The following is a 23910-nucleotide window of genomic DNA, read 5'->3' on the forward strand; positions in this document are numbered from 1 at the left end:
ATGTGCACAGGTGCTCACCAGACTGGCAGGAGGCCATTTGTAGGTAGCATAACTGAGGCTTTGTATTGGAAAGTCAGGAAGAAGGCCTGAGCCCCAGCTGTCTTTTCCTCCCCTGGCCACCTGCTTTTGGCCAAGGCAGCTGGAGAATACTGATTTTTGGAATGAGAGGGATCATAGTCTTGGAGAAAGAGCAGCACATCAGAAAAGCTGCAGCTCCCATGCAGAGCTCAGCCATGGTAGTCTGATGTTTTTTCCTTTGATAACTATGACCCAGGGATTATCAACTGCTCTTGGCAGCGTATGGTGAGGAGAGGTTGAGTCTGAGAGAGGAGGAAGGCTGGAGTGTGTCTAGGTGTCTTTGATTCCTAGGTAGGGTGGCCTGCATCTCATCACAGCTGTTTATTTGGGTGTTGTGGTCTTTAGGAGTGGGATGGAGAATGTCATGTTAATTTCAGAAACTATTAGAAGTAACTACAGAATAATGGAGTTGCTGTTTGGACCCTGTGCTGGGGACACGCAGCACAATCCCGCATGGAAGAGAAGGCCCCCTACCTGAGTTTGAATGGGAGGACTTTCTGTCATTGGAAATACCTACTGCGCCCCAGATGCTTTTCCGGACAGCAGAAATATAACAAGTAGGTCTTCGAGGAAGAGGCCCCGTGTTGTGAGGGAGGAAAGACAAGCACAAATCATAATGATACTCTGTGATCATCCCTGGTTCTGCATCTGAGACTTGCACAGAAGCAAAGACATTTAATCAGGCTAAGTGCTGTAAATCAAGCAACGAAGCCAGTCACAGGTGGAGAAGGAAAGCGCTCTTACTCCCGAAGTTTTTCCCCACTTTGATCTGCAGTGTCATGTCATCTGAAATCGAAAAAGCAACTTTGTACAGAAGCAGGAACAAATGGCTCATTTATTTTAAATATCTTGCCCGCCTGATATTTCTGCCCTTGAATGTTTTCCTTAGTTACCTGGGAAACGTTTTTTAGGACTGAAAACAAATATATACCCCACCAATGTTAATGACCATGAAAATCCTCCAATTTGCATTGAAATCCTTAACTAATCTGTGCTGGTTACCTAACTTCTCCAGGTGAGGACGGAGAAGCAAGGTGTTTTCCTTAATGAGTAACAAAACCCACTGTAATGTGTTTGCTTGAAAGCTGCCAGGGAGTTTTAATAGATCTTCTCAAGGTTTTATCGTTTAGTGCTAATCCAGATTCTGTGAGTTTTCACGCTGCTCTGGGCAAGCCAGCCAGTCTGCAGTGTGGGGGTTCCATGGGAAGAAATGAGTTCTGCAGCTGAGTCTGGTTATGACAGGAACAAAAAGGACAGCCTCTGTGAGGTGGTAGGAGAAAGGACTGCGAGCCAAGGACATGTTGGGAGAACATTCCTCTGGCTGTCCTCACAGGCAGGGAGCAGCTGGAAATGTGACCAGGCCTGGGGCTCCAAGGTCAGCTTCCCTGAATACCTCTGGCCTGGGGCAGGATTTCCTGAAAGGGCTGTGACGATTGATGACCGCCACCAGAGGGCTCGGGAGGGTGGGACCTCCACAGAGGCAGAACGCATCTGCAGTGGGTTAGTGCCTTCAGTGCCTTCATTCTCTTCCCAGGGCAGTGTAGACATTGGCTGAGCATCAGCAAAAGCAAGGAGGGAGAAATCACATGGGGGCCCTGCTTTCTAAGAGGGAAAAGTCCATAAGATACTCATGCCGTTCGTTCTTCACCCTTTCATTTGTTCATCCATTCACTGGTTCATCCATTCATTCATCCGACGGCGATTGTATGCCTGCCCTATGTCGGCAGCGTGTCTAATAGAAGGGCATTTGTAAAGAAGGCTTAAAGAGTCCTCTACCTTTAAGAAGCTTCCCATCCAGTGAGGAGCAAGTGCAAACAGGTACATCTAGTATCTGTTAAGGGAGATGATCTCTTCTCTTTAAGCTTCTTGACCCTATCCTGTGCCTGCCATTGTCAGCTGGCAAGTCTGCCCACCATGTTGTTTATGTGGATGATTTAAAGCCTACGCCTCCCTCTGTTCTTCCCGCTTGCTGTGGGTAATCTGCATTTAATCAGGGAGTGCCTTGAAGACATAAGAGCATTCCTTTTTCAGCCTCTTCATTTTGGACTATTCTTCTTGGCAGCCTTCTCCAGCCAAAGCTCTTTCTCCAATGTGCTGAGTTTTCTCAGATAGGGTGTAGGGGACACTCTACACGTCTTTGTCCTGGGCCTACCCCCACCTCCATGCAGTGTAGGGCAGCCTCTTCCCAATGCCTTCCTTGGCTTCCACCTCCACGCTGGCCCCTTGTCCTCTTCCCCTGTTGGCTCTGAGGTCCTTGTTGGGTCCTTAGTCCTCTGTTATTCACATTGGGCTCTTTCTCCAGTATGGGGTTTGTTCATTCCCCAAATACACAAGTCCCTTGGTTTTTTTTTCGTTATAGTTTTTTTTTTTTTTTTAAGACTCCAGAAGCTTTCCTGTCTACTCAACCAATCATCTTTCCCCAAACCATGTTACTTACCCAGGTGCTGGTTCCCTCTGCCTGACTACCCTGGACCCGCTGTGTGGCCTCAGTTTGCTGTGAGGATTGTATAGCATGACCTACATCCCATCTCAGGTGGGACAATCCAGTAAAAGCTGATTCCTGACTCTTTTCTAATCATGCAAGGACAAAGTGGTTTGGAACTGCCCTGATGTTGGGAGTCAACATCCTGGTGCTTTTACCTACCACCACCTAGCATGTCAGACTGGGGACAGTAGGGCCACTGCAAACAGAGGGTCAAGGTTGTGTGAGGAGAGTTTGTGTACATGTCAGCAACACAGGAGAGCATGTTGGTGATGTTGGTATAGACAGGACAAGGCCCAGTAGTGAAGGCTCCCATTCTGTCCTGTTGGGACCCTCAGAGGCAGCTTTCCTAGGAAACAGGCAGGTTCTGGGAACTTGTCCTTACCAGATGTGACTGGGTGCTGGATTTGGGGTCTGGAGCTGCTTCCTTCTAACTCGATCCTGATTCCTTGCCAGTGAGTCACTTCCTTTCCCCAGGGACAAGTGCTTTTGTTTGGGTAGTTGCTTTAGGCTGTGGGAGTTCCAGAAGACAGCACTCCAGTGTGTAGGAGGGAGGGAGGAGGGAGGGAAGGAGGTTGAACTGGTGCCAGCAGTGGGGTTTTCCTGAACCCCAACTTGAGAGACTGAGCAGATCCTTGTCTTCTCTGGGATGGGCTCCTCCAGGAAGGAGTTCTCAAGGAGTTCCTGTCAGGCCCTGAGGAGAAGGGGCAGGAAAGATACTCAGACGTGGGCCTGTGTGTAAGGGGCGGCAGAATGGTTCAGGCACCATGGCATCGTTTCGGGCCAGGGAATCCTTTTCTGTCCTTAGTTTGATCATGCTGGCCCTGTGTCTGACCCCACTGTCCTGGCCTTGGGCCTGCCTCTGCTTCCTCCTGGTGTGTGGGGACGGCCACTTTGGCCTGAACCAAATCAGGTGACTTGTTCAACCTTCCTGTAGGATCTTTGTGTAGGGGAGAGAAGGTGGGGCCTCCATCCCCCAAGGAGCATATGTTCTAACAGAAACTAGATTGTTAGATTTTTTTTTTGTTCACTGTCAAGAAAGGTTATAAATCAACAGGAGCAAACCTCAAAAGGCAGACAGACGCAGACAGCACGTGTGCTCAGCCCACTCGGTGCACCCTTGCCAGACGGATTTTTGGGAACCCTCACTCAGTGACCCTGCTCCACAGCCTACAATGGCTCTTTCTTGCCCATCTCATCAACATTGGTCTGGCACTGCCTTTCAGGGCCCGATATAACGTTTGGCTTTGCCTCGGCTTCTAGGTTTAATTCCCCACAATCATAGTTCTAGTCCTCTGCTGCCCTCTGGTCTTTCAAAATGAGGATTTTTAAACTTTTCTGCCTAGGATCCACAGTAAGAAATACTTACCCTTATTATGTGTGACAAATGCAGGTATTTTTTTTTTCCTCTTTTCTTTCATTCTTTTTTTACTTCATTAAAAAATGCTGTTCCTGACCCGAGAAATTAATTTCATGACCGACTCAAGAGTAGTGACCCCCAGATTGAAACGCAGGGCTAATTTAACAAAATACTAATCATGGAAGCTCAAATGAGATCCAAGAATGGCGGAGCTGGAAAGTACCAGTGCAAGCTCATCAGCCGTATCCTGAGGCAGAAGTGGCCCATCAAATCTGATAAGAAGTTGTTCCAAAAACATAGAGCTGTGGGCTTCAATTTTTTTTTTATTGCACTGATTATAAAAAAATTTTACATCAGTAAAAAAATATTTGAGCATACAACTCCAATATATATCTGGTTATTTATTTTGCTACTATCAGCAGTAAAGTTGCAAATCTATTTTCAAATGGTTCTGATAATCTCAGATGCTTTTCCAGCCAATGTCTCATCAGATCTGTTCAGGAAGTCTCCCCACTCTGGGGAAAACTGTTCTCTCCCAAACCTTCTTCCTTCCATATTGCCCTTTCTTTCCGGACACAACCACTGTATCAGTCTGTTTTCACACTGCTGTAAAGATGCTACCTGTGATTGGGTTATTTACAAACAAAGGAGATTTAATTGACTCACGGTTCTGCATGGCTGGGGAGGCCTCAGGAAACTTACAATCATGGTGGAAGGGGAGGCAGGCACATCTTACATGGCGGCAGGTGAGAGAGAGCAAGCAAAGGCAGGGAAAACTACCTTCTAAAACCATCAGATCTCCTGGGCACTCACTCCCTATCACAAGAATACCATGGGGGAAATTGCCCCCATGATCCAGTCACCTCCCACCTGGTCCCTCCCTTGGCATTTGGGGATTATGGAGATTACAATTTGACATGACATTTGGGTGGGGACACAGAACCAAACCATGTCAAGCACAAAAGCTCCATTTGCTCCTTCTGTTCCCCAGAAATCTGGAGAGAGTTGTCTTTGACACATCTCTTTCTCTTGTCACCTCAACCATTCACTTACTGTGTTCTGGGAACTTGACTGCCCAGGAGACAGTCAGCTCTTCCCACCTTCTCCTGCCACATTACTTTCTTCTTCTTCCGACTCCTCACAAGAGCCTCCCTCTCCCTGGGATGCTCCCCTGCCTGTCTCCACAAGACTGACTCCTACTCACCTTTCAAGCCCCCACATATAGGCCACTGTCTCAGAGGGACCTTCTCTGATCATTGGCCACTTCTGAAGCACCTTGGACTTTGTTTCATGGCTCTTACCACAATTTTATTTTTATATTTATTTATGTTTTAGTTTGTTTAAAGGATGTATCTCTCCAGCCTCAAGGCTGTAATTTCTTGATATGTGTGTATGTGTGTGTCTGTGTGTATGTGTGCGAATGTGTGTGTGTGTGTGTGTGTGTGTGTATGTGTGTGTGTCCAGCACTCAGGCCATAGAGTCTAAATAAATATTTCATATAAAAACCCTATGAGGTAGTTAAAAACAGTATCTCCCCCCCGCCACCCTTTTACAGATGAAGAAAGATAGGTTAATTGCCAAAGGTCAGCTGGTTAATAAAAGTGAATGCTGGCCTCACACCCGTTTCTTTCCAATTACATTATGCACACTTACCAACAATTCTAGATTGTTCATTTATTATCTGCCTAGGCTAAGGCTCAAATTTAAGTCCCATCTACCTTGCTGATGCCTGACCATTCCTCTACAGCGATTCTCCTTCTTGTGCTAGTTTGGGTTGTATTCAGGGTCTGAAGGAACACTGTTTCCCCCGTGTTGTTCTGGATAATGACACCGGCCTTCTCCCCGTGGCCCATCTCCTGTAATCTTACTCTCCTAAGCTAGATCGTAAAAGTGAGACCTTGGATTCCCACAGCACTGGAGAGGACCTGAGCATACCACCTATGGAGTAAATAATTACTGATTAATTGATGGTTATCCGGGACCTGGCAAAGACTTCATTTGACTTCCAAGTTAAATCCCCCGACTTGGTGCAGACCTGTTCTGCAGCCAAGAGCAAGAAGACCGCACCTCTGATTCAGAGGCATTTTAACTGTTCCAATTTGCAATTGTTGGCCTTCTTCCTGGTGGATCTCAGTGTAATTTCTGACTGAGAGCCAAGAATTTAAGGGTCTTCAATAGCAGGAGTAATTTCATGAGTTGCTGATGGCTAATTAGGGATGATTACAGTTAAGAGGCTTTACTTTCTTAATAACCCCCAGAAAGGGCCTGTGGTAGCTTAAAAATCTTGATTCTTTTCCCCTGAGAATGGAATTGTCTGGTTCTCATGACTATCTTTTCGTAAATCCTTGTCATTTATCTTCCCACCCACCTTTTCTGGTGAGAAGGAAGTCTGAAGTCCCGGGAAGAAACAAGAAAATAATGATCTTAGAGAACTCCACCATTATTAGAACGGATCCCTGGCACACCCTGGAACTTTGCTTCATTTATCTTTCCCTTCAAGGAGATGCAGCAGGAGAGAAGACTGGGCCATGCTCTGTTTTATCCTCAAATTTTATTACATTGGAACCAGTTCGTCCATCCCACAATTTCTGACGCTATTTATAACTTGCCTTTGAAACTATTGGCTCTCTTGACAACGTTTAGAAGTTCTGTTTGGCGAGGGCTTCTGAATGAAGTAGTATTTATGAGTGAGAGTTTTTACCTACCTCTTTTCACTGTGACAACATATTTTAAGTATTACTTGACCTGTTCTTGCATCAGCGTATTAGTTCATTTTGTGTTGCTATAAAGGAATGCTTAAGACTGGGTAATTTATAAAGAAAGGTTTATTTGGCTCCCAGTTCTGCAGGCTGTACAAGAAGCATGGTGCTGGCTGGCATCTGCTTCTGGTGAGGACCTCAGGAAGCTTTCAGTCATGGTACAGGGGGGAAGCATAGCCAGTGTGTCACATGTCAGGAGAGGGAGCAAGAGAGAAGGGAGGAGGTGCCAGGCTCTTTTTAACAATCAGATCTCACCCTAACCAATAGAGTGAGAACTCACTCATTACCACAAGGAGGGCATGAGGACGTTCATGAGGGACCCACCCCCATGACCAGACACCTCCAGTGGGCCCCACCTCCAATACTGGGAATCGATTTTTAGCATGAGATTTGAAGGGGACGAGTATCCAAACTCTCAGTATCATCAGAACTACCATTTATTTACTGAGGGTGACTCTGCACCAGCCACTGTCTAAGCATGTCATATGCGTCCCTTCATTTAATCTTTAGAACCACCTACAGGAACTCTTGAGACAGTATTTTTAAAAACAAGTTTAATTGAGATATAATTTATATCTTGTATGTTTCACAATTTAGTATACAATTCAGTGATTTTTAGTATATTTGCAGGATTGTGCAACCATCACCACAATCTAATTTTAGATCACATTTGTCTCTCCAGGAAAAAGTACTGTACCCTCCCATGAAATCCTCCCAACCCCCAACCTCCAACCCCTGGCCACCACAAATCTACTTTGTCTCTGTAGATTTGCCTATTCTGGGCATTACCTATAAATGGAATCATATAATGCATGCTGTTTTTGTATCTGGCTTTTTTCACTTAATATAATGTTTCCAAGGTTCATCCATGTTGTTGCATTCGTGAGTACTTTATTTCTTTTTATTGTTAGTTGATATTTTTACTCAACTTGTGCAGTTGGGGAAACCAAACATGAATGTGACATGACATCTATGGTCAAATAACCTGTAACAGATGGGGCTGCATTTCCAGTACAAGTGTGCCTAGCACCAGCTCCCCTATTAGCTCAGAGTCTGAGGTAATCGTTCTGATAGTGATTTACTGAACATCTTCTGTGGGTCAGGCACTGTGCTGTTTGCCTTGTAAACTTGTTACCTCATGTTCATATATAATCAGATTTCAGTTGGGAAATCCTGGTAACCATAACTGGGCACTTTTGTTTTAATATCTTATCTTCCATTTGCTCATTTCTGGTTTCATTAACCCAGGTATGCATCTAGAATCTTCCTAAGTAAATGATGCTAAAAATAACATTGCTCATTTCTGTAGGACTTGAACGTGACTCCCAGTTGCAGGAAATTGGCAACGTCTCTGAAGAACCCTTGCTTTTGCCTGAACCCCAAGCATCATGGTCTCCCATTTCATGGGGTCTTTCAGGTAAGTGAAGAACCTTTATTAAAAAAACAGGAGGATAAGAAATTTGATGTTTGCATTTTATTATATTGTTTCTTATTAAGTAAGTGATCTTAAGGGTCTACAACTGACATATTATATCAAGACTGATATTTTTGATATAATACGTCCAGATGGGTAATAGTTTGCTATTCAGAAGGGTCTCCAAGGCCTTGGGAGCTGTGTGCTGTGCTGAGTGGTTTGGGGTCTAAGTCAATCTACTATCTTCTGGGAGACCTTCTCTAGGCTTCAAAAAAATTTTTTTAAGCTGGGTGCAGTGGCTCATGCCTGTAATCCCAACTTTTTGGTATGTTGAGGCGGGCGGATAACTGGGGTCAGGAGTTTGAGACCAGCCTGGCCAATGAAGTGACACCCTATCTCTACTGAAAATACAAAATTACCTGGGCATGATGGCAGGCGCCTGTAATTCCAGCTACTCAAGAGGCTGACGCAGGAGAATCACTTGAACCCGGGAGGTGGGGTCAGATCAAAGGATATTTATTTACCATGGTTGTGTAATAGAATGATGCAAAAAACTTTTAAAAAATCATTCTCTGGTTGCAACGCCATAGATTTTGTTCGAATATGGTATTTTTAAAAGGTGCTCTCTCTTGTCCCTCATGTGCAAAACATCTTTGACTTTCAACCACATTTTAAAATTCAATCTTTATATCAACCATGCATGGCAAGTTGAGTAAGTACTCTTATCCCTTTTGTTAGATCAGAAAACCAGTGCTCAGAGAGCTTACATCACGGCTGTCACCTCCCTTTATATGCAGTTGGAATAAGGGGTCTGAGCATTGGAACTGTAATCTGTGTTATCGAGGTTATTTTCAAACTTTTTAAAAAGGCTGGCAGACCCTTTTAAAAATTCTTCCATCAAAATCCTATGCAAGATCTCAATATATAAAAGAGACAACGACAGTATTTTATTAATATAAATTTATAAGCTTAAATTTATACTGTTTATACATGATGAGATCAATGCATTAATTTTGATAAATACCAACATTTGAAATCAGGGTTTATCGTTGTCAGCTTCATTATCTGCTTCAGCATCTAGTTTACTTTGCAGCGATTTAAATAAATTGTGAATCTGGAATGAGGGGAAGGAAGAAAGTTTTGTTTCAAAGTTGAGTTATTACCATATCTTGTAGTCTTTTTTCCCGTAACTATACATTAGTCCCAAATGCCTAGAACTTATAACAGAAAGTAAAATGGTCTGTAGTATGTTATTATGATGGTGCCACAGGTGGTTGGCCAACCAGGGCTAGAGCATTGGCCAAGCAGATGCCCTTGGGCTAATGCCTGGCGTTTAATTGAGTACAGTACATGTGTATGAGCTTTAGTATGTAGTTGCTTGTATAATTTTACATGAGCAGATGTGTGTAGGCCTGCAATCCAAATACCCACAGAGAACTACAAACCTCTTTATCAATGACATATTCGCACGCATGTCAGATATGGTCAGAAAAGAAAGAAAAGGCTTCATTCTGAAGGCTGTGTGATATTGAGCCATGAGTAGGACAGCCCAAACTAACGTTTGGTGGTCTCTTCAAGATAGAAATTGGCAGCTAGTACAAATTAGCATATGTGCTTTTTTTTTTTTTTAGACAGAGTCCCGCTCTGTCACCCAGGCTGGAGTAAAATGGCGCAATCTCGGCTCACTGCAGGCTCTGACTTTACGGTTTAAGCAATTCTCTTGCCTCAGCCTCTGGAGTAGCTGAGATTACAGTCAACTGCCACAACGCCTCACTGATTTTTTTTGTATTTTTAGTAGGGATGGCGTTTCTCCATGTTGGCCAGGCTGGTCTTGAATTCCTGACCTCAGGTGATCTGCCCGCCTCGGCCTCCCAAAGTGCTGGGATTATAGGCGTGAGCCACTGCACCCGGCCTAGCATGTGTGCTTTTTTAAAACTATCGTTTAAAAAAGAGTTTAAAAGGTATTTCAAGGCATGAAATATGCATCTAGCTTGTGGAAGTTCCAAATTATTATTGTAAAACCATAGGGTAGTAAGCAATGCAGTTGGCCCACAGGGTCGCTGTAGGACCACGGCGTTTGAGCACCAGGACCAACCAGGGCCCCATGTGGGACAAAGACGTAGAGGTCACAGCCAGTTATTGAACTGGTTCAAAGAGGGCAAGTTGATTATGAAAGGTAAGTCCACCATGTACTAAGCTTGTGTAAGTCTGGCTGTCATCAAAAAGGCCCCTACAAGTGCTTGACGACCCTCAAAAATGTGGCCACCCAGGCCGCACAGGCAGGGAGTTTCTTGGGAGGAAGTCCTTTTGACAAAGTTTTTTCTTAATGTTTTGGGTTTTTTTTTTCCTGTTTTTTCTTTAATTTTTAAGAGATAGGATATTGCTCTGTCACCCAGGCTGGAGTGCAGTGGTGCAATCATAGCTCACTGTAGCCTTGATCTTCTGGGCTCATGCGATCCTCCACCTCTGCCTCCTAAGTATTAGTAGCTATGTCCAGGAATTTTAATGAATGCCCCTGCAAACAGTTAGCCTCCTGTAATAATCTAAGCAGGGTGTGTGGTATGGAGGTCATCTCCCTCTGTGGGAGGCCTGGGGAACTCACCTCTAAACCATGCATTGTTTCAAGGAAATTGCCCACAGAAGAGAAATTAGCAGGATGGGAGTAGTTGAAAGCTAGATGCTATCTTTGTGGTAGAGCCCTAGAAGCCTGGACAGGCCGCTAGCACGAGGGTCCTGCTTCAGGGATTGTTTAACAGGGCTGCTCAGCAGGACCTTTTGCCAAGAATTCTGCTGTCAGTACTAGAGAAAGAAAATGTGAGTTATCAGGACAGCTGATTTTTTAGGGGATCTCAGCTTGAGTTTTCCATCAAACTCCCTTCTTCATCAACAAGGTGCACATCAACCGTTTTGCATCCTTGTTTTGAGGGCCATGTAAATATATTTTTAAGAGAAAAAGAAGCAAAACGAGAGTGCCTTTTGTTTAAATGCTTTTCAGAATGTTATGGAGAAAAGGGCGATGGTTACTTGAAGAATGAGAGGTCTGACAAAACTGGTAGATGAGAAACACACACACACGTACGTTAAGGAATTTTTAATATTTATCAAGGCAATTCAATGCATGAAGATCAATTGGGAAAGCTGGAGAATTTCTCTACCTAAAGAAAAAACAAATTAAAATTAGGAGTTAGCTGTCAAGAAAATTCCTGCGCAGAAAGAACATTTAATGGGAGTCACAATTCTGATATACAGAGATTTCGTTTAAAAATCCCTCCCCAACTTTTGCCACACCACAGAGAAATAGAAATCCAGCCTCCTCCTCATTGAAAGAGACAGAGCCTTGGGCATTAACATGGCAAGAGTATCTCTGCCTTGCTCAGAGTGCGTAGTAATAAAAGAAATCACAGTTAAAGCTAGTAGCAGAAGAGACACTAAGATTTTAACTCTCAATGGATCTGGTTAGGGGATTATCGTTGAATCTTGGAGAAGCTCTGGATGCTATGAAAAATTCAGGGCAATTAAAATCCATGTGGACCGAAGGGTAGGCTAATCCTAGTTAAGGAATATTTGTCATCTGTTAAAAATTAGAAAGGAAATGGCACTAAATGATACAGAAACAAAAGATGCAAGAGTATCTCTGCCTTGCTCAGAGTGTTTATATTTCTTAAAGGCTTGCTTCAAATTATGCACCTTTTTTATTGGATGCATAATTACATCTTTCTTTGTTTGTTCAGTGAGTGATAGGAAGGAAACACAATTTTATCCCTGGAACAGTACAATAAATGCTGATGGCTACCTGAGTTGGCCAGCCAACAAAATCTCTGGAGCCAGTGTACTTGACCAGGTGCTCTTCCTTACTTCAAGGAGTGCTTTCATATGGTTGACATATTTTATGTTTCGAATGAAAGCAAAGAAGAAAGCAGAACTATCAAATGCCAAACAAGTGGATAAGCTGGCAGGAAATAAAATTGACTTTGGTGATTTTTATTTTGAACCATGGTTTTTGAGGAATTACAGATGTAATTAGAGCAATTACAGAGTTAGATGGTGTTTTTATGAGGGAGTCTTCTGGATTATTTTAAGGGTTTTACAGGTTGATGGCCCTAGGTCAAGTGTCTGGTTTTAGTCTTCTGCAACTTAAAGTTTTTCTTTTCCTTGGTACATACTTCAATAAAGTATTGTTACTTTAATGCCTGTCAGCTACTACACATAGAAATACAACCAAAAAGGACTGAGGAAATGAGAAAGAGAAAGGTGGCTGTTCTTGGGGGCAACTGAAAAAGATCCTGAATGCAGGAAGGAAGAAAGAAAGGGGTTAAGAAAATGTGTTTGTGTGTGTGAGAAAGAGAATGCCCCAAGTAGCGATATTTAAGTTATAACTGATCAAATTTCTTTACTCAAAGGTAAAGAAATATGTGATAATTGGGTGGAGTCATGGAGTCAATCAATATCCCCGTGCCAGTGATCAGGAAATGGGGAGAAAAAGGACGGGGAGGAGGGGGTGGAGGACGGAGAGGGAAGGAGAAGGAGAGGAGGAAGGGAAGAGGAGCAAAAGGAAGGGAGGCAGGCCTGGATCACAAGTATTAAACTTCATGGTATTAATAAGGCAGGCCAGAATTTGTATAACTGACATCTAAACTACTTCTTGGTTGATGCTTAATAAACATTTGTTGAAGAGCAAATCAATAAATTAATAACTACCTTTTATGTACAACAGATAAGGCTGAAATTTTATCTTTCCTGACCAGGATGGTAAGCTAGTTAATTACAAAAGTAGAATGAAGCATGGAAACCAAATAAATGACACACATACACCTTCAGCAGTTTACTTTTAACTTAAAACACATGTACATCCACTCACCAGTCTTTTGATGTGGGGCCATGGGCTTTTCTTTGCGCCTGAACCCCGATTGTCTTTCTTGTATAAACTGTACCCATAAGCATGATCGGAGGTTTCCATTTGGGTTCCTTTTAAGTACAGTGAGAATTTAAAGACATTTGCAAAGCAATCTGAGTACCGGAATGATTCTGGATTTTTATTATTTTTGCCCCTAATCATTTGCAGTTATCTCATCCACACCTAATTTGCCAGTATTTTTTTTTTCTCTTGGCTGCTTGCCTTTATTGAGTCTTTCCAAAGCAATTAACTTCATTTTTGTAGAAACAACTAACAAGTGCGCTTTCTTCTTGCGCTCGCTTTCATGGGTTTGTTGACTATTTGAATACCTTCTGTCATTACAAAGCAATAGCAACTGGCATAAACAGGTGTGGGAACATGGTTGACACTATATGAACACAACACATCTGGTGGGGTGCAGAAGTGTGCGGGTGTCCGGGGAAGAACCTGCCGGAGTCTTGATTGTGGGAAGTCCGGGAGGAGCCATCTGAGTGGTAGGCATAGAGGCTAGGAGGAAATAAAATAGATTTTTGGAGGACTGCCCTGGCAAACCCCCACCTGTAAAATGACAGCAAGCATTCAGACAGTATTGATTTTTCTTTATGCCTGGCACAGCCCGGTACCTGGTTCCTGTCCTCATCACTCACTCCTTGACTGTGGGGTTTGCTAGAACATTCTGTACCCAAAAAGGTTCAGTAGAGTCAAGGTGTGATCACTGGGCTGCCAATTACCCATTCCTTACATCTCTAAGTGGATTTTTATGCTTTGGGTTAACATTGACCCCTCCTCTTCCTGCCAGGGATTAGAACCAGTAATTCCAATTTGTAGAAGTCTTTCTTTTTAGCATTGCCTTCCTTTCCCCAGCTCTTTTGTTTTTCCAGCAGAGAATTCTAGGATGCTCTTAGAAAACATTTTCTTGATGAAAACTGTCACAGAGCTGCATTTTTTAAAAAAAATTATTTTTTAGAGACAGGGTCTGTCTTTGTTGCCCAGGCTGGAGTACAGTGGTGCAGTCATAGCTCACTGGCACCTCAAATGCCTCAGCTCACACGATCCTCCCACCTCAGACTGCTGAGTAGCATGCCACCAGGTCTGGCTAACTTAAAAAAACATGTTTATAGAGATGTGATCTCACCATCTTGCCCAAGCTGATCTTAAACTCCTGGACAGCAGCACTTTCTTTAGTGACTGACATTTCCCTCTTCCTCTCTTTCTCCTTTCCTTCCTTCACTTTATTCTATCCTATTCTTTTATTCACTTGGTATTTGTTAGTCCTGAGGATGGGTCAAGATTATGCCGATTGTTGTGCTCGCTGCAAAAGTGTATCAGAAACCATTTCCTCAAGAAACCTACCATGGAGGATGGAAATTTACCAAAGGGTGTTGTGTCTTTAAAAGCTGTGCTGTGTAGGCCAGTAGGGTGACTCATATCTGTAGTCCTAGCAGTTTGGGAGGCCAAGGCAGGCAGATCATTTGAGCCTGGGAGTTCAAGGCCAGCCTGGGCAACATGATGAAACCCTGGCTCTATAAAAACCAACAAACAAAAAATTAACTGGGTATGGTTGCATGCACCTGTGGCCCCAGCTCTTCAGGAGACTGAACTGGGAGGATCATTTGAGCCTGGGAAATCGAGGCTGTGGTGAGTGGTGATCTTGCCTGGGTGACAGAGCAAGACCCTGTCTCAAAAAAAAAAAAAAAAAAAAAAAAAAGAAGAAAACCAGGCTGTGCTGTGATGGAACACCTCACATTGGCAGAGGTACTAGTCCAGAACATACAAATGGTTGCAACAGCTGAGAACCTGGAAACTAGCGATAAAAACCAATTGCAGTTAGAATGTATGTCCTTAAGTTCATGCTCTATAATGGAAACATTTCACTCTGCATGAGCCAGGTAGGCCTTTTCCTGGGGCCTGTTGGTCTTTGTTTGGCTGCAGCTTGGTTATCTGAATGTTTCTGAGACCAAGGCAGATCCAGAGGGCGCCCAGTTAAGAGGATGCAGGGTCATTGACGGTACAGTAAGCAACACCTGATAGCAGGAAGGAGACACATAACTGCCAACCAGATTCAGCAAGCTCTGTGTGTCTGAAGATCTCCAGCCCAAGCCTGCTGTGCTCCAAAGAACACCATCTTGATTGATATTTACTCTGGTGCCTCTGAGCCATCTAAGAAAGTTTACTTAAGTTCAGATTAATTTGTGTAAGAAAACAGAGGAAATAAATAGAATGCATTTTTTTTTTTTTTTGAGACAGATTATGGTTGCATGCACCTGTGAGCCACTCCGCTCTGTCTCCAGGCTGGAGTGCGATAGCATGATCTTGGCTCACTGCAACCTCTGCCTCCCGGAGCGATTCTGCCTCAGCCTCCCGAGTAGCTGGGGCTGCAGGTATGCACCACCACGCCCAGCTAATTTTTGTATTTTTAGTAGAGATGGGGGTTTTACCATGTTGACCAGGATGGTCTCGATCTCCTGACCTCATAATCCGCCTGCCTCGGCCTCCCAAAGTGCTGGGATTACAGGCGTGAGCCATTGTGCCTGACCTGCATTTTTTTAAGTTGGGGATTTATGTGGTTAGTTTCATTTATTTTGAAATTTAGAATGTCCTCTAGTGGGACTGGATGAATGCAGCTTTATTGCATCCACCTAGTTTCTGATGATTCTTGCAAGTGGTGGCAGAAAATAAAGGAGATTGTGAAGCCACCACCTCATACAGCGTAGGGAAGAAAGTTGATGTAATCAAATAGCAAATGCTTGCTTTGTAAAAATGTGTTGTAGCCGGGCACAGTGGCTCATACCTGTAATCCCAGCACTTTGGGAGGCCGAGGAGGGCGGATCATGAGGTCAAGAGATCGAGACCATCCTGGCCAACATAGTGAAACCCCGTCTCTACTAAAAAATACAAAAATTAGCTGGGTGTGGTGGTGCACACCTGTAATCCCAGCTACTTAGGAGGCTGAGGCAGGAGCATTGCTTGAACCTGGGAGGCGGAGGTTGCAGTGAGCCGAGCTCGCGCCACTGCACTCCAGCCTGGCGCCTGGCAACAGAGCAAGAGTCTGTCTCAAAAAAAAATGTGTTCCAATGAGGCCCCGCAGCACAGGGGTTAAGAGTCCAGGCCAAGGGTCTGACCGATCGCTGGTGTTAGAAATCAGGCTTTGCCACTTAGTATCCTTGTATGGTTTTTTTGGTAAGTGACTTAGTTTCTCTTTGCCTCAAATTCCTCGCCTGCAAAATGGGTATAATAAAAGTGTCAAATAGGATGGTTGTGAGGTACTTCCTGAGAGTGCTGAAATCAATGGTAGCCATCAGCTGTTTATTGGCTAATTATCATTGGTAACCCATTTCCCTTCCTTGCTGCCTTTACTCTTAACTGTTGTCAGAGGAAAGCAGAGGACTGAGCCGAACATGGTGAAATGCATGCTTAGCAAACATTTTTTTTCTTTTCTATATATACAGAATCTTGCTCTGGTGCCCAGGCTGGAGGGCAGTGGTGTGACCTTGGCTCACTACAATTTCCCCCTCCTGGGTTCAAGCTATTCCTCTATCTCAGCTTCATGAGTAGCTGTGATTACAGGCATGCACCATCACGCCTAGCTAATTTTTGCATTTTTAGCAGAGACAGGGTTTACTGTGTTGGCTAGGCTGGTCTCGAACTTGTGACCTCCAGTGATCTGCCTACCTCGGCCTCCCAAACTGCTGGGATTACAGACCTGAGCCACTGTGCCCGGTCAGCAAACATTTGTTATCTCCAGAGTGCACTAGGCAGGATTTCACTAAAATGCTAAGATTTTGGCTCTCTTTTGCTAAGGTTGATATAGTTTTATTAGTGATCTGGTTGCTCCCAAAATATCTCTTGGGTTGTATTAACTGAAGAAGAAAGGAAGTAGGGGTTTTTTTTTCTTGTTTTCCTTGTTTTGTTACTTGATATGCCCAAGTGGTGTTGAGTTCATTGAAGTAATCCAAGGTACGCAGGGGCTGTGACAGTATCCACCCTTATTGCAGCTGAGATGGTCGGGGGCTGGAGAGAGGAGCTGGCCAAGGCAAATACAGAAGCCCAGAGCCCCAGTTTCATGATGTAAATCTGGTACCAAATTTCAATGAGCATTCTTTTCTACATGGTGAAGTGGAATGATAGAGTGTTTAAAACCTAGAACAGCACTGGGTAGAGGGCATAAATGTTTTTTCTTTTTTTGGTTAGTGTGAAATGTTAGGTTATTTCGACTGCAAGGTGAATCGGAAAGTCTTGGTTGGAATGTAGCTTCCCCCTGCCACTTGGAAAGCAGTGTGTGATTTGTTTGCCAAAGGCCCTGGTAGCCTTCAGTCTGTCAAAACGTTGCAAGCTGGGAGCGGTTTGCCAAAGCAAACTATCAAAGTGAAATAACACACGAGTTGCGCACACAGAGGCACATGCAAGCTCTCTCCTTCCCCAACATTAATTTTGAATTGGGTCTGGAGGAACACGGATTTGGGCTCGATTGTTGGTATTCTGAAAAGGGACGGGCACAGCTACAGATACCAATTAGCCAGGTATGCGCAGCAGGGTGAGCTGTCCTAAAACAGAGTGTGCTGAGCAGGGGTGGGAAACTTTCAGCCCTTGGCAGGGTTTCATCTGGCCCCTGGGGTTATATATTGCTGTGTCTGCTGTGATTGTAGCCCAAAGAATAATTTCCCCACTGGGGGAATTTATTCTATTCCATTCAGAGCAGAGACCATTTAATATCTAAGATTTTACTGCAGAATGAATTTTGTGGGGTACTCCTATGCATTTTAGCTTCAATAGGGCCCAGTAAATGAAGAAAAGAAGCATTTGAACATCTAAATATAATTTGTGTTGCACTTTTGTGACAAGAGGCACCAGCAAACATTTTGCTGCCATATCTTATGATCTTCTAAGGATGGTTTTTTTGGAGAGAGGTAACGTAGAAATTCAAAAGCACAACTGATTTTTATAAATCCCTCATAAAAGAAAAATTTAAAAGCTCCCAAAGTGGCTTTGGACATTTTTGAATATGTTAATTCACACTATTTTCACTTAATCTTGAAATATCAAGGGTCACCAAGATGGTGAAGCATCATTCTTTCACTCAGTGAATTAAGCTCCTACTATATAGCAGCCGCTCTGGTAGGTGCTGGGGAATAAAGGAGTGACCAAACAAACTCCCTGATCTCATGGAGCTCACATTCCATTGGATAGAGAGAGAAATTTAAGTAAAGTCATAATATGTGAAATAGTAAGTGCTATGGACAAAAGGGCTGGGCTGGGAGAGGGAACACTGTTTTTTGTTGCATCAAGGAAGCCCTGTGAAGACGAGAACCTTTGGGAAGAGACCTTAAGAAGTAAGGGAATGAGTAGAATTGACCAGGCAACCTGGAATGTAATTCCTCAGAGTCAGAAGAAAACCTAGATGTGATCTTACTCCCTCTCCTGCCCCAAGTCTCCCTGAATGCTATAGAAGTGCAACCTTGGATCAGTGATTATCCAAAACTGCTCCTTACAAATATGTGGCTACTGTGTGTGCCAAGAGATTTGAGGGCTGAGGTGTAACACATTTATGGAGCTGCTGTTTTTTTTTAAACAAAACCACACCAATCTGGTTTTCTTTTTAAATGAGTAAGCGGTGCCGGAATGTGTTGCAAATGATTCACATTAGTAGGCATGGGTTCATAACGTGCTTTCTTGCATATTAACTCATTTGAGGTAGGCAGGACAAGTTATGTAATTCCCATTTTACAGATGAGGAAACTGAGGCACAGAGAGAGAAGGTGATTTGCCCAAGGTCATGCAACCATGGAACATGGAATTGTGAGTTGTGGTGCACATGTTCTTGGTTTAGAGGTCAAATTGGATCCAGTAGCGATATAGCTAGATACTGCCCTTTTGCCACCCCTGTCTGGAAACTCACTCTCTTTAATTCTCTTGCCCTATTGCTGGAAGCCATCTTGGGCAGTATTTCCAGTACATTATGTATTTAATGAACAGGCTCATTTTCAACTATTAAAGAGTCCAAAGAGGCCAGGCGTGGTGGCTCATGCCTGTATCCCAGCACTTTGGAAGGCCAAGGTGGGTGGATCATGAGGTCAGGAGTTCAAGACCAGCCTGGCCAACATGGTGAAACCCTGTCTCTACTAAAAATACAAAGCTTAGTCAGGCACGCTGGTGGGTGCCTATAATCCCAGCTACTCAGGAGGCTGAGGCAGGAGAATCGCTTGAACCAGGGAGGCGGAGGTTGCAGTGAGCTGAGATCACATCACTGCACTCCAGCCTGGGCAGCAGAGCAAGACTCTGTCTCAAAAAAAAAAAAAAAAAAAAAAAAAAAAAAAAAAAAAAAAAGAAGGAAAGAAAAAAGTCCAAAGGAAGTTGTGTGTGGTGGAAGTGAGAAGGGGAATTATTTTAGAAATTATTGAGGACATCAGTAACATCACCACCTAGACCTGTACCATTAGCTTTCTGTGTCCTGAATAGCACACATCTGTGTATCTGTGCACTGGACAGTACAGACAGAGAATGTTTCCATCATCATAGAAAACTCTATTGGAAAGTGCTAGTCTAGATCCTCAACAAGTTATAATTCAATTCTTTATTCTTCTCACCACTAATTTCTTATTATTTTTCTGAATACATCTCTTGCTTGGAAGAATGTTGTTATAGATACAGTATATTAAAAGGAAAGTCTAGGCTGTGCATGATGGCTCATGCCTGTAATCCCAGCACTTTGGGAGGCTGAGGCAGGTGGATCACCTGAGGTTAGGAGTTTGAGACCAGCCTGGACAACATGGTGAAACCCCATCTCCACTAAAAATGTAAAAATTAGCCAGGCATGTTGGTGTCACCTGTAATCCCAGCTACTCGGGAGGCTGAGACAGGAGAATCGCTTGAGCCTGGGAGGCAGAGGTGGCAGTGAGCCGAGATCACACCGTTGCACTCCAGCCTGGGCGACAGAACAAGAATCTGCCTCAAAACAAAAAACAAAGGGAAAGTCTAGTCAGATCTAAAAGTTTTGATCTCTAATCCAATTAAAAGCTTCTTTTCGCCTTCAAGCTGGGCCTTATGTAGCCTCAGACCCCTGTAGTAGGGAAGAGGGGGCTTGGTTGGTTTCTTCACACTCCTAGTTCCCTGCCCTGCCTACTCACTGCCATTGTGAATTCCTCCAGGGTGAAGCAGAGGAGAGGAGAGGTAACTGGCAATGAGGCTCCCAGTGAAATTGGTGTCCCTTGTAATTTGTGCTGCTGTCCTCGGTTGGCAGGTGTCTGAGTTCCAGATGTTCCTCTCTTGGGGCATTTTGGAGCATTTCCCCTCACTGGGCTCTCCTGCTACACCATTCCCTGGTGCAGGCTCTGCCGATCTGGCTGCTCCTTAAGTTCTATCTCCATCCCTCAGCTCCTGTACTCCACGGGTAAAAGCCATACCTTTACTTTCCAGGAGCGGGGTCATCTCATTCTAGTGAAAATCTTTGGTGGAGTCCTTTCCAGATAACCTAAGTTCCATGTCTTTCCATGGGCATGGAAAGCATCTCCGGCCCCTCCAGGCTCTAAAAATACAGACTGTTCCCACCCTAGCCTTCTCTCCATTTTTCCCTCCTAGATACTCTAGCTGGGGTTTGGCCTTTATATGTTTTTCAGAGGAGAATCAGGCACCAATCCTTATACCCCCTGATACCGTGGCTCTGAATGTTGTCCCTCTTGCTTGGCTGGAGAAGTGCTCCTACTTTTCCTTTTCCATAGGGGAGTGGAGGGGCTGTATTCAGCACTCCTACATCCATCTTCAGGGAAATTTACACCTAGCAAACTCCATCCTCCAGCCTCCTTATTCATATAGGTGGGAGGTAGGTGAGGGGATGGTGGGCACCTGCTTTGTAGGTCCGAATAGAGAGTGCAGCCACTCTTTTTGGATTGTGTGCATGCATACCTAATACTCACGTTCTCAGCCCTGGAGTCTCTGCTGCAACTCCATGACAATAGCAAAAAGGATGCCTTCAACACCATATGACAGAGACCGTCTTCCCTGTATCTCACCACATTGCACAGTCTGTAACCAGTCTGTCCATGTTCATTCTGTGTGGTCTGCTGGGTCACTTACATACAAAACAGGAGCTGGGGTGGAATTTTGGATTCTCAGAAATGGCAGAAGCCTTATCTAACTCCACAAGACCTAACCCCTGGCTTCAGGTAGGTTTTCCTCATCTCCACCCTGATGTAGTAGGTTTTTTTGGTCTTCACATCTCTCAGTTGTGTTGGAAGTCATTAAATAAGGTTTGACAAATGGTCAAAAGATATAGTAGCCTCATTGCAGGGATGCTTAAAATAATGACATTGATGATTTGAAATCACCAGACTTTGGGCATTTAAATTAATTGACAATACTTGTCTCTCCTTTGATCTGAGGTTACATTTCCAACAGCATGCAGGGGTCTTGGGGCAGGAGAGAGAGTGAAAGATCTAGGTTTTCTTCTGACTCAGAGGGACTACATTCCAGCTTGCCTGGCCAACTCTACTCGTTCCCTCACCTTCTTAACTTAACTAACCATGCCAGGTGTTTTACCTCTGTTACAGCCCTCACAGAAGGTGAGAAAGTTTGAGGCATGGAAATGCTAACTGACCCAAGATCACCCAGATGGGAATGATGGCACTGGGATTCTAGCCTGGCTCCATGCCCTGCCCGGCGCACCCTGCTCTCTCAGCCAGCTCCTATTTCCACACCACCTCTTTATTTGATGACATGCCCTAATCAGGGCTGGTGACAGTGAGGCTTAGCACAGCTGATCCCACCCATGGAGAACATATGTGACATCAAAAGGCCGTGAAGAGGCAGAGTAATGGTTCCCAGGAAAGCATGAGCTGTAAGGAGAGGAACTTCCCTGGAAGGATTCAGGCCCACACTTTTTCCTGACCTTACTACCCTGAGGGACCACATGTACACTACACTAGCACTCTCTCTGTCAGGCATGGCGCATCATCTTACTCCCCTAAACCTCTAAGCCAGTTTCTGTTGTTATCCCAGTTTTTCAGGGAAGGAGACTGAGACTTAGAGAGGTTAAAGCTATGACCTACAACCCCTGCTGGTAAGCAGGAAGGCTGGGCTGTGATCCCACATCTGCCCCATGCCATGCCTTGCCACAGTACCATGCTGCCTCCCTCCTGTGGGGCTGTTCCTGTGTGTCTTCACTGGGTCACGTCCCAGGGCCTGGGTTGGGCTGTTCTCCACCATCCACTGATGAGATGGTGATGCTGCCTTCCACTGGGTGCTGCTGCCTGGAACATACTCACCGACCTGCCTGTTGCTATTTTTCCCTTTCAGTGTCCTGGGTTCCCTCCTGCTGCTTGGATTCCAGTTCGTCTGCCCACAGCCCTCCACTCAACACAGGAAGGTAAGCCAGGGCTGTCCAGAGTTTTCTTTCTCTGCCTGAGGGGCTGGGGTCACTCTGGTCACTGCTGTGAACTTTGTTCTATTTGGAAGTGAGTCACCCTCAATCCTGAAAGGAAGTATCATTTACAGAATATGGAGTGTACTATTCTGTTCCCACATTGCTATAAGGAGATACCTGAGACTGTGAAATTTATAAAGAGGTTTTATTGGCTCACAGTTCTGCAGGCTGTACAGGCAGATGATGCTGGTCATCTGCATGGCTTCTGGGGAGGCCTCAGGAAACTTACAATTATGGTGGAAGACAAAGGGGGAACAGCACTTCACATGGCTGGAGAAGAAGTAAGAGAGAGAATGGGGAGGTGCCATGCACTTTTAAACAACCGGATCTCATGAGAACTCATTATCGCCATGACTGCACCAAAGGGGATGGTGTTAAACCATGAGAAACCATCCCTATGATCCAATCACCTTCCACCAGGCCCCGCCTCCAATATTGGAGATTATAATTCAACATGAGATTTGGGTGGGGACACAGATCCAAACCATATCATGGAGCTTAAAACATGAAGCTGGTGCCTGGAGTTGGCCTCTGATCTGAGAGCAGTGCCAGCTTTGCAACATGTGTTCCGTAGAATGGACAGTCGAGAGGTCAGTGAGAACACCCTACAAAGGCATGGGCAGGGCTTAAGGAACCCCTTGGGAATGGAGGAGATCAGCAGGGAGCATTTACCCTCTCTTGGGGCACCTTCAAGGTCAAGGACAGGGAGAGAACTGCAGCTGTAGCTATGGCTGTTGCTATGCAAGAGAACCCCCAACAAGGAGTCATGATCTTCAGTAGAGAGGAACAACCACTGTCAAATGATGGCCAGGCAGGGACGGAACTGGGAAATAAGAACCTGGCCTTCTGGCCAGGCGTGGTGGCTCACCCTGTAATCCCAGCACTTTGGGAGGCCGAGGCAGGTGGATCACCTGAGGTCAGGAGTTGGAGACCATCCTGGCCAACATGGTGAAAACCCATCTCTACTAAAAATACAAAACATTAGCCAGGCATGGTGGCATGCGCCTGTAGTCCTAGCTACTCGGGAGGCTGAGGCAGGAGAATCACTTGAACCCGGGAGGCGGATGTTGCAGTAAGCTGAGATTTTGCCACTGCACTCCAGCCTGGGCGAGAGAGGGAGACTGTCTCAAAAAAAAAAAAAAATACTAATCTCCAGTTGGTGACTCCCTTTGGCCAAACCAACCAGAAGACAGAAGACAAGAAGGCCTTGATGTAGTCCCCAAAGGCCAGCCTTCTGGGCCATAAGACTGGGTGGAGAAGGGTAGACAGCATTTGAAGAAGCAAACTGACAGTATTGAATATGCCTCCCTTCAGGCTTTGTGTGTTTTATAGTAAATGAACCATTCACCATTGCCTGAACAAGCCTAATGCTGCGCTGCAACTGAGCAGGTACTTGATCAATGTTTCCTTAGAAACAATGCATGCCAGGACTCTTAGAATGTCCCTAGAAGCCCTTTCTCCTACCTAGGAGCTCCTCCTGTCTACCTGGAATGAAATTCAGACCCCTG

General features: G+C 44.6%; 1 protein-coding gene across 1 annotated transcript in view; it reads left to right on the forward strand.

Moving 5' to 3' along the window:
• The window catches only part of THSD4 (thrombospondin type 1 domain containing 4), a 661199-nt gene that overhangs the window by 18089 nt on the left and 619200 nt on the right, over positions 1–23910 (forward strand). The window contains exons 2-3 of the mRNA XM_032244849.1: positions 7989–8096; positions 22276–22345. Of these exons, the coding sequence (XP_032100740.1) occupies positions 8068–8096; positions 22276–22345 (99 nt within the window). The 5' untranslated portion in view covers positions 7989–8067. The remainder of the gene's footprint in view (positions 1–7988; positions 8097–22275; positions 22346–23910) is intronic.

Source organism: Sapajus apella, unplaced genomic scaffold, assembly GCF_009761245.1.
Source record: "Sapajus apella isolate SASKATOON/1434 unplaced genomic scaffold, GSC_monkey_1.0 scaffold55, whole genome shotgun sequence".
Lineage (NCBI taxonomy): Eukaryota > Metazoa > Chordata > Mammalia > Primates > Cebidae > Sapajus > Sapajus apella.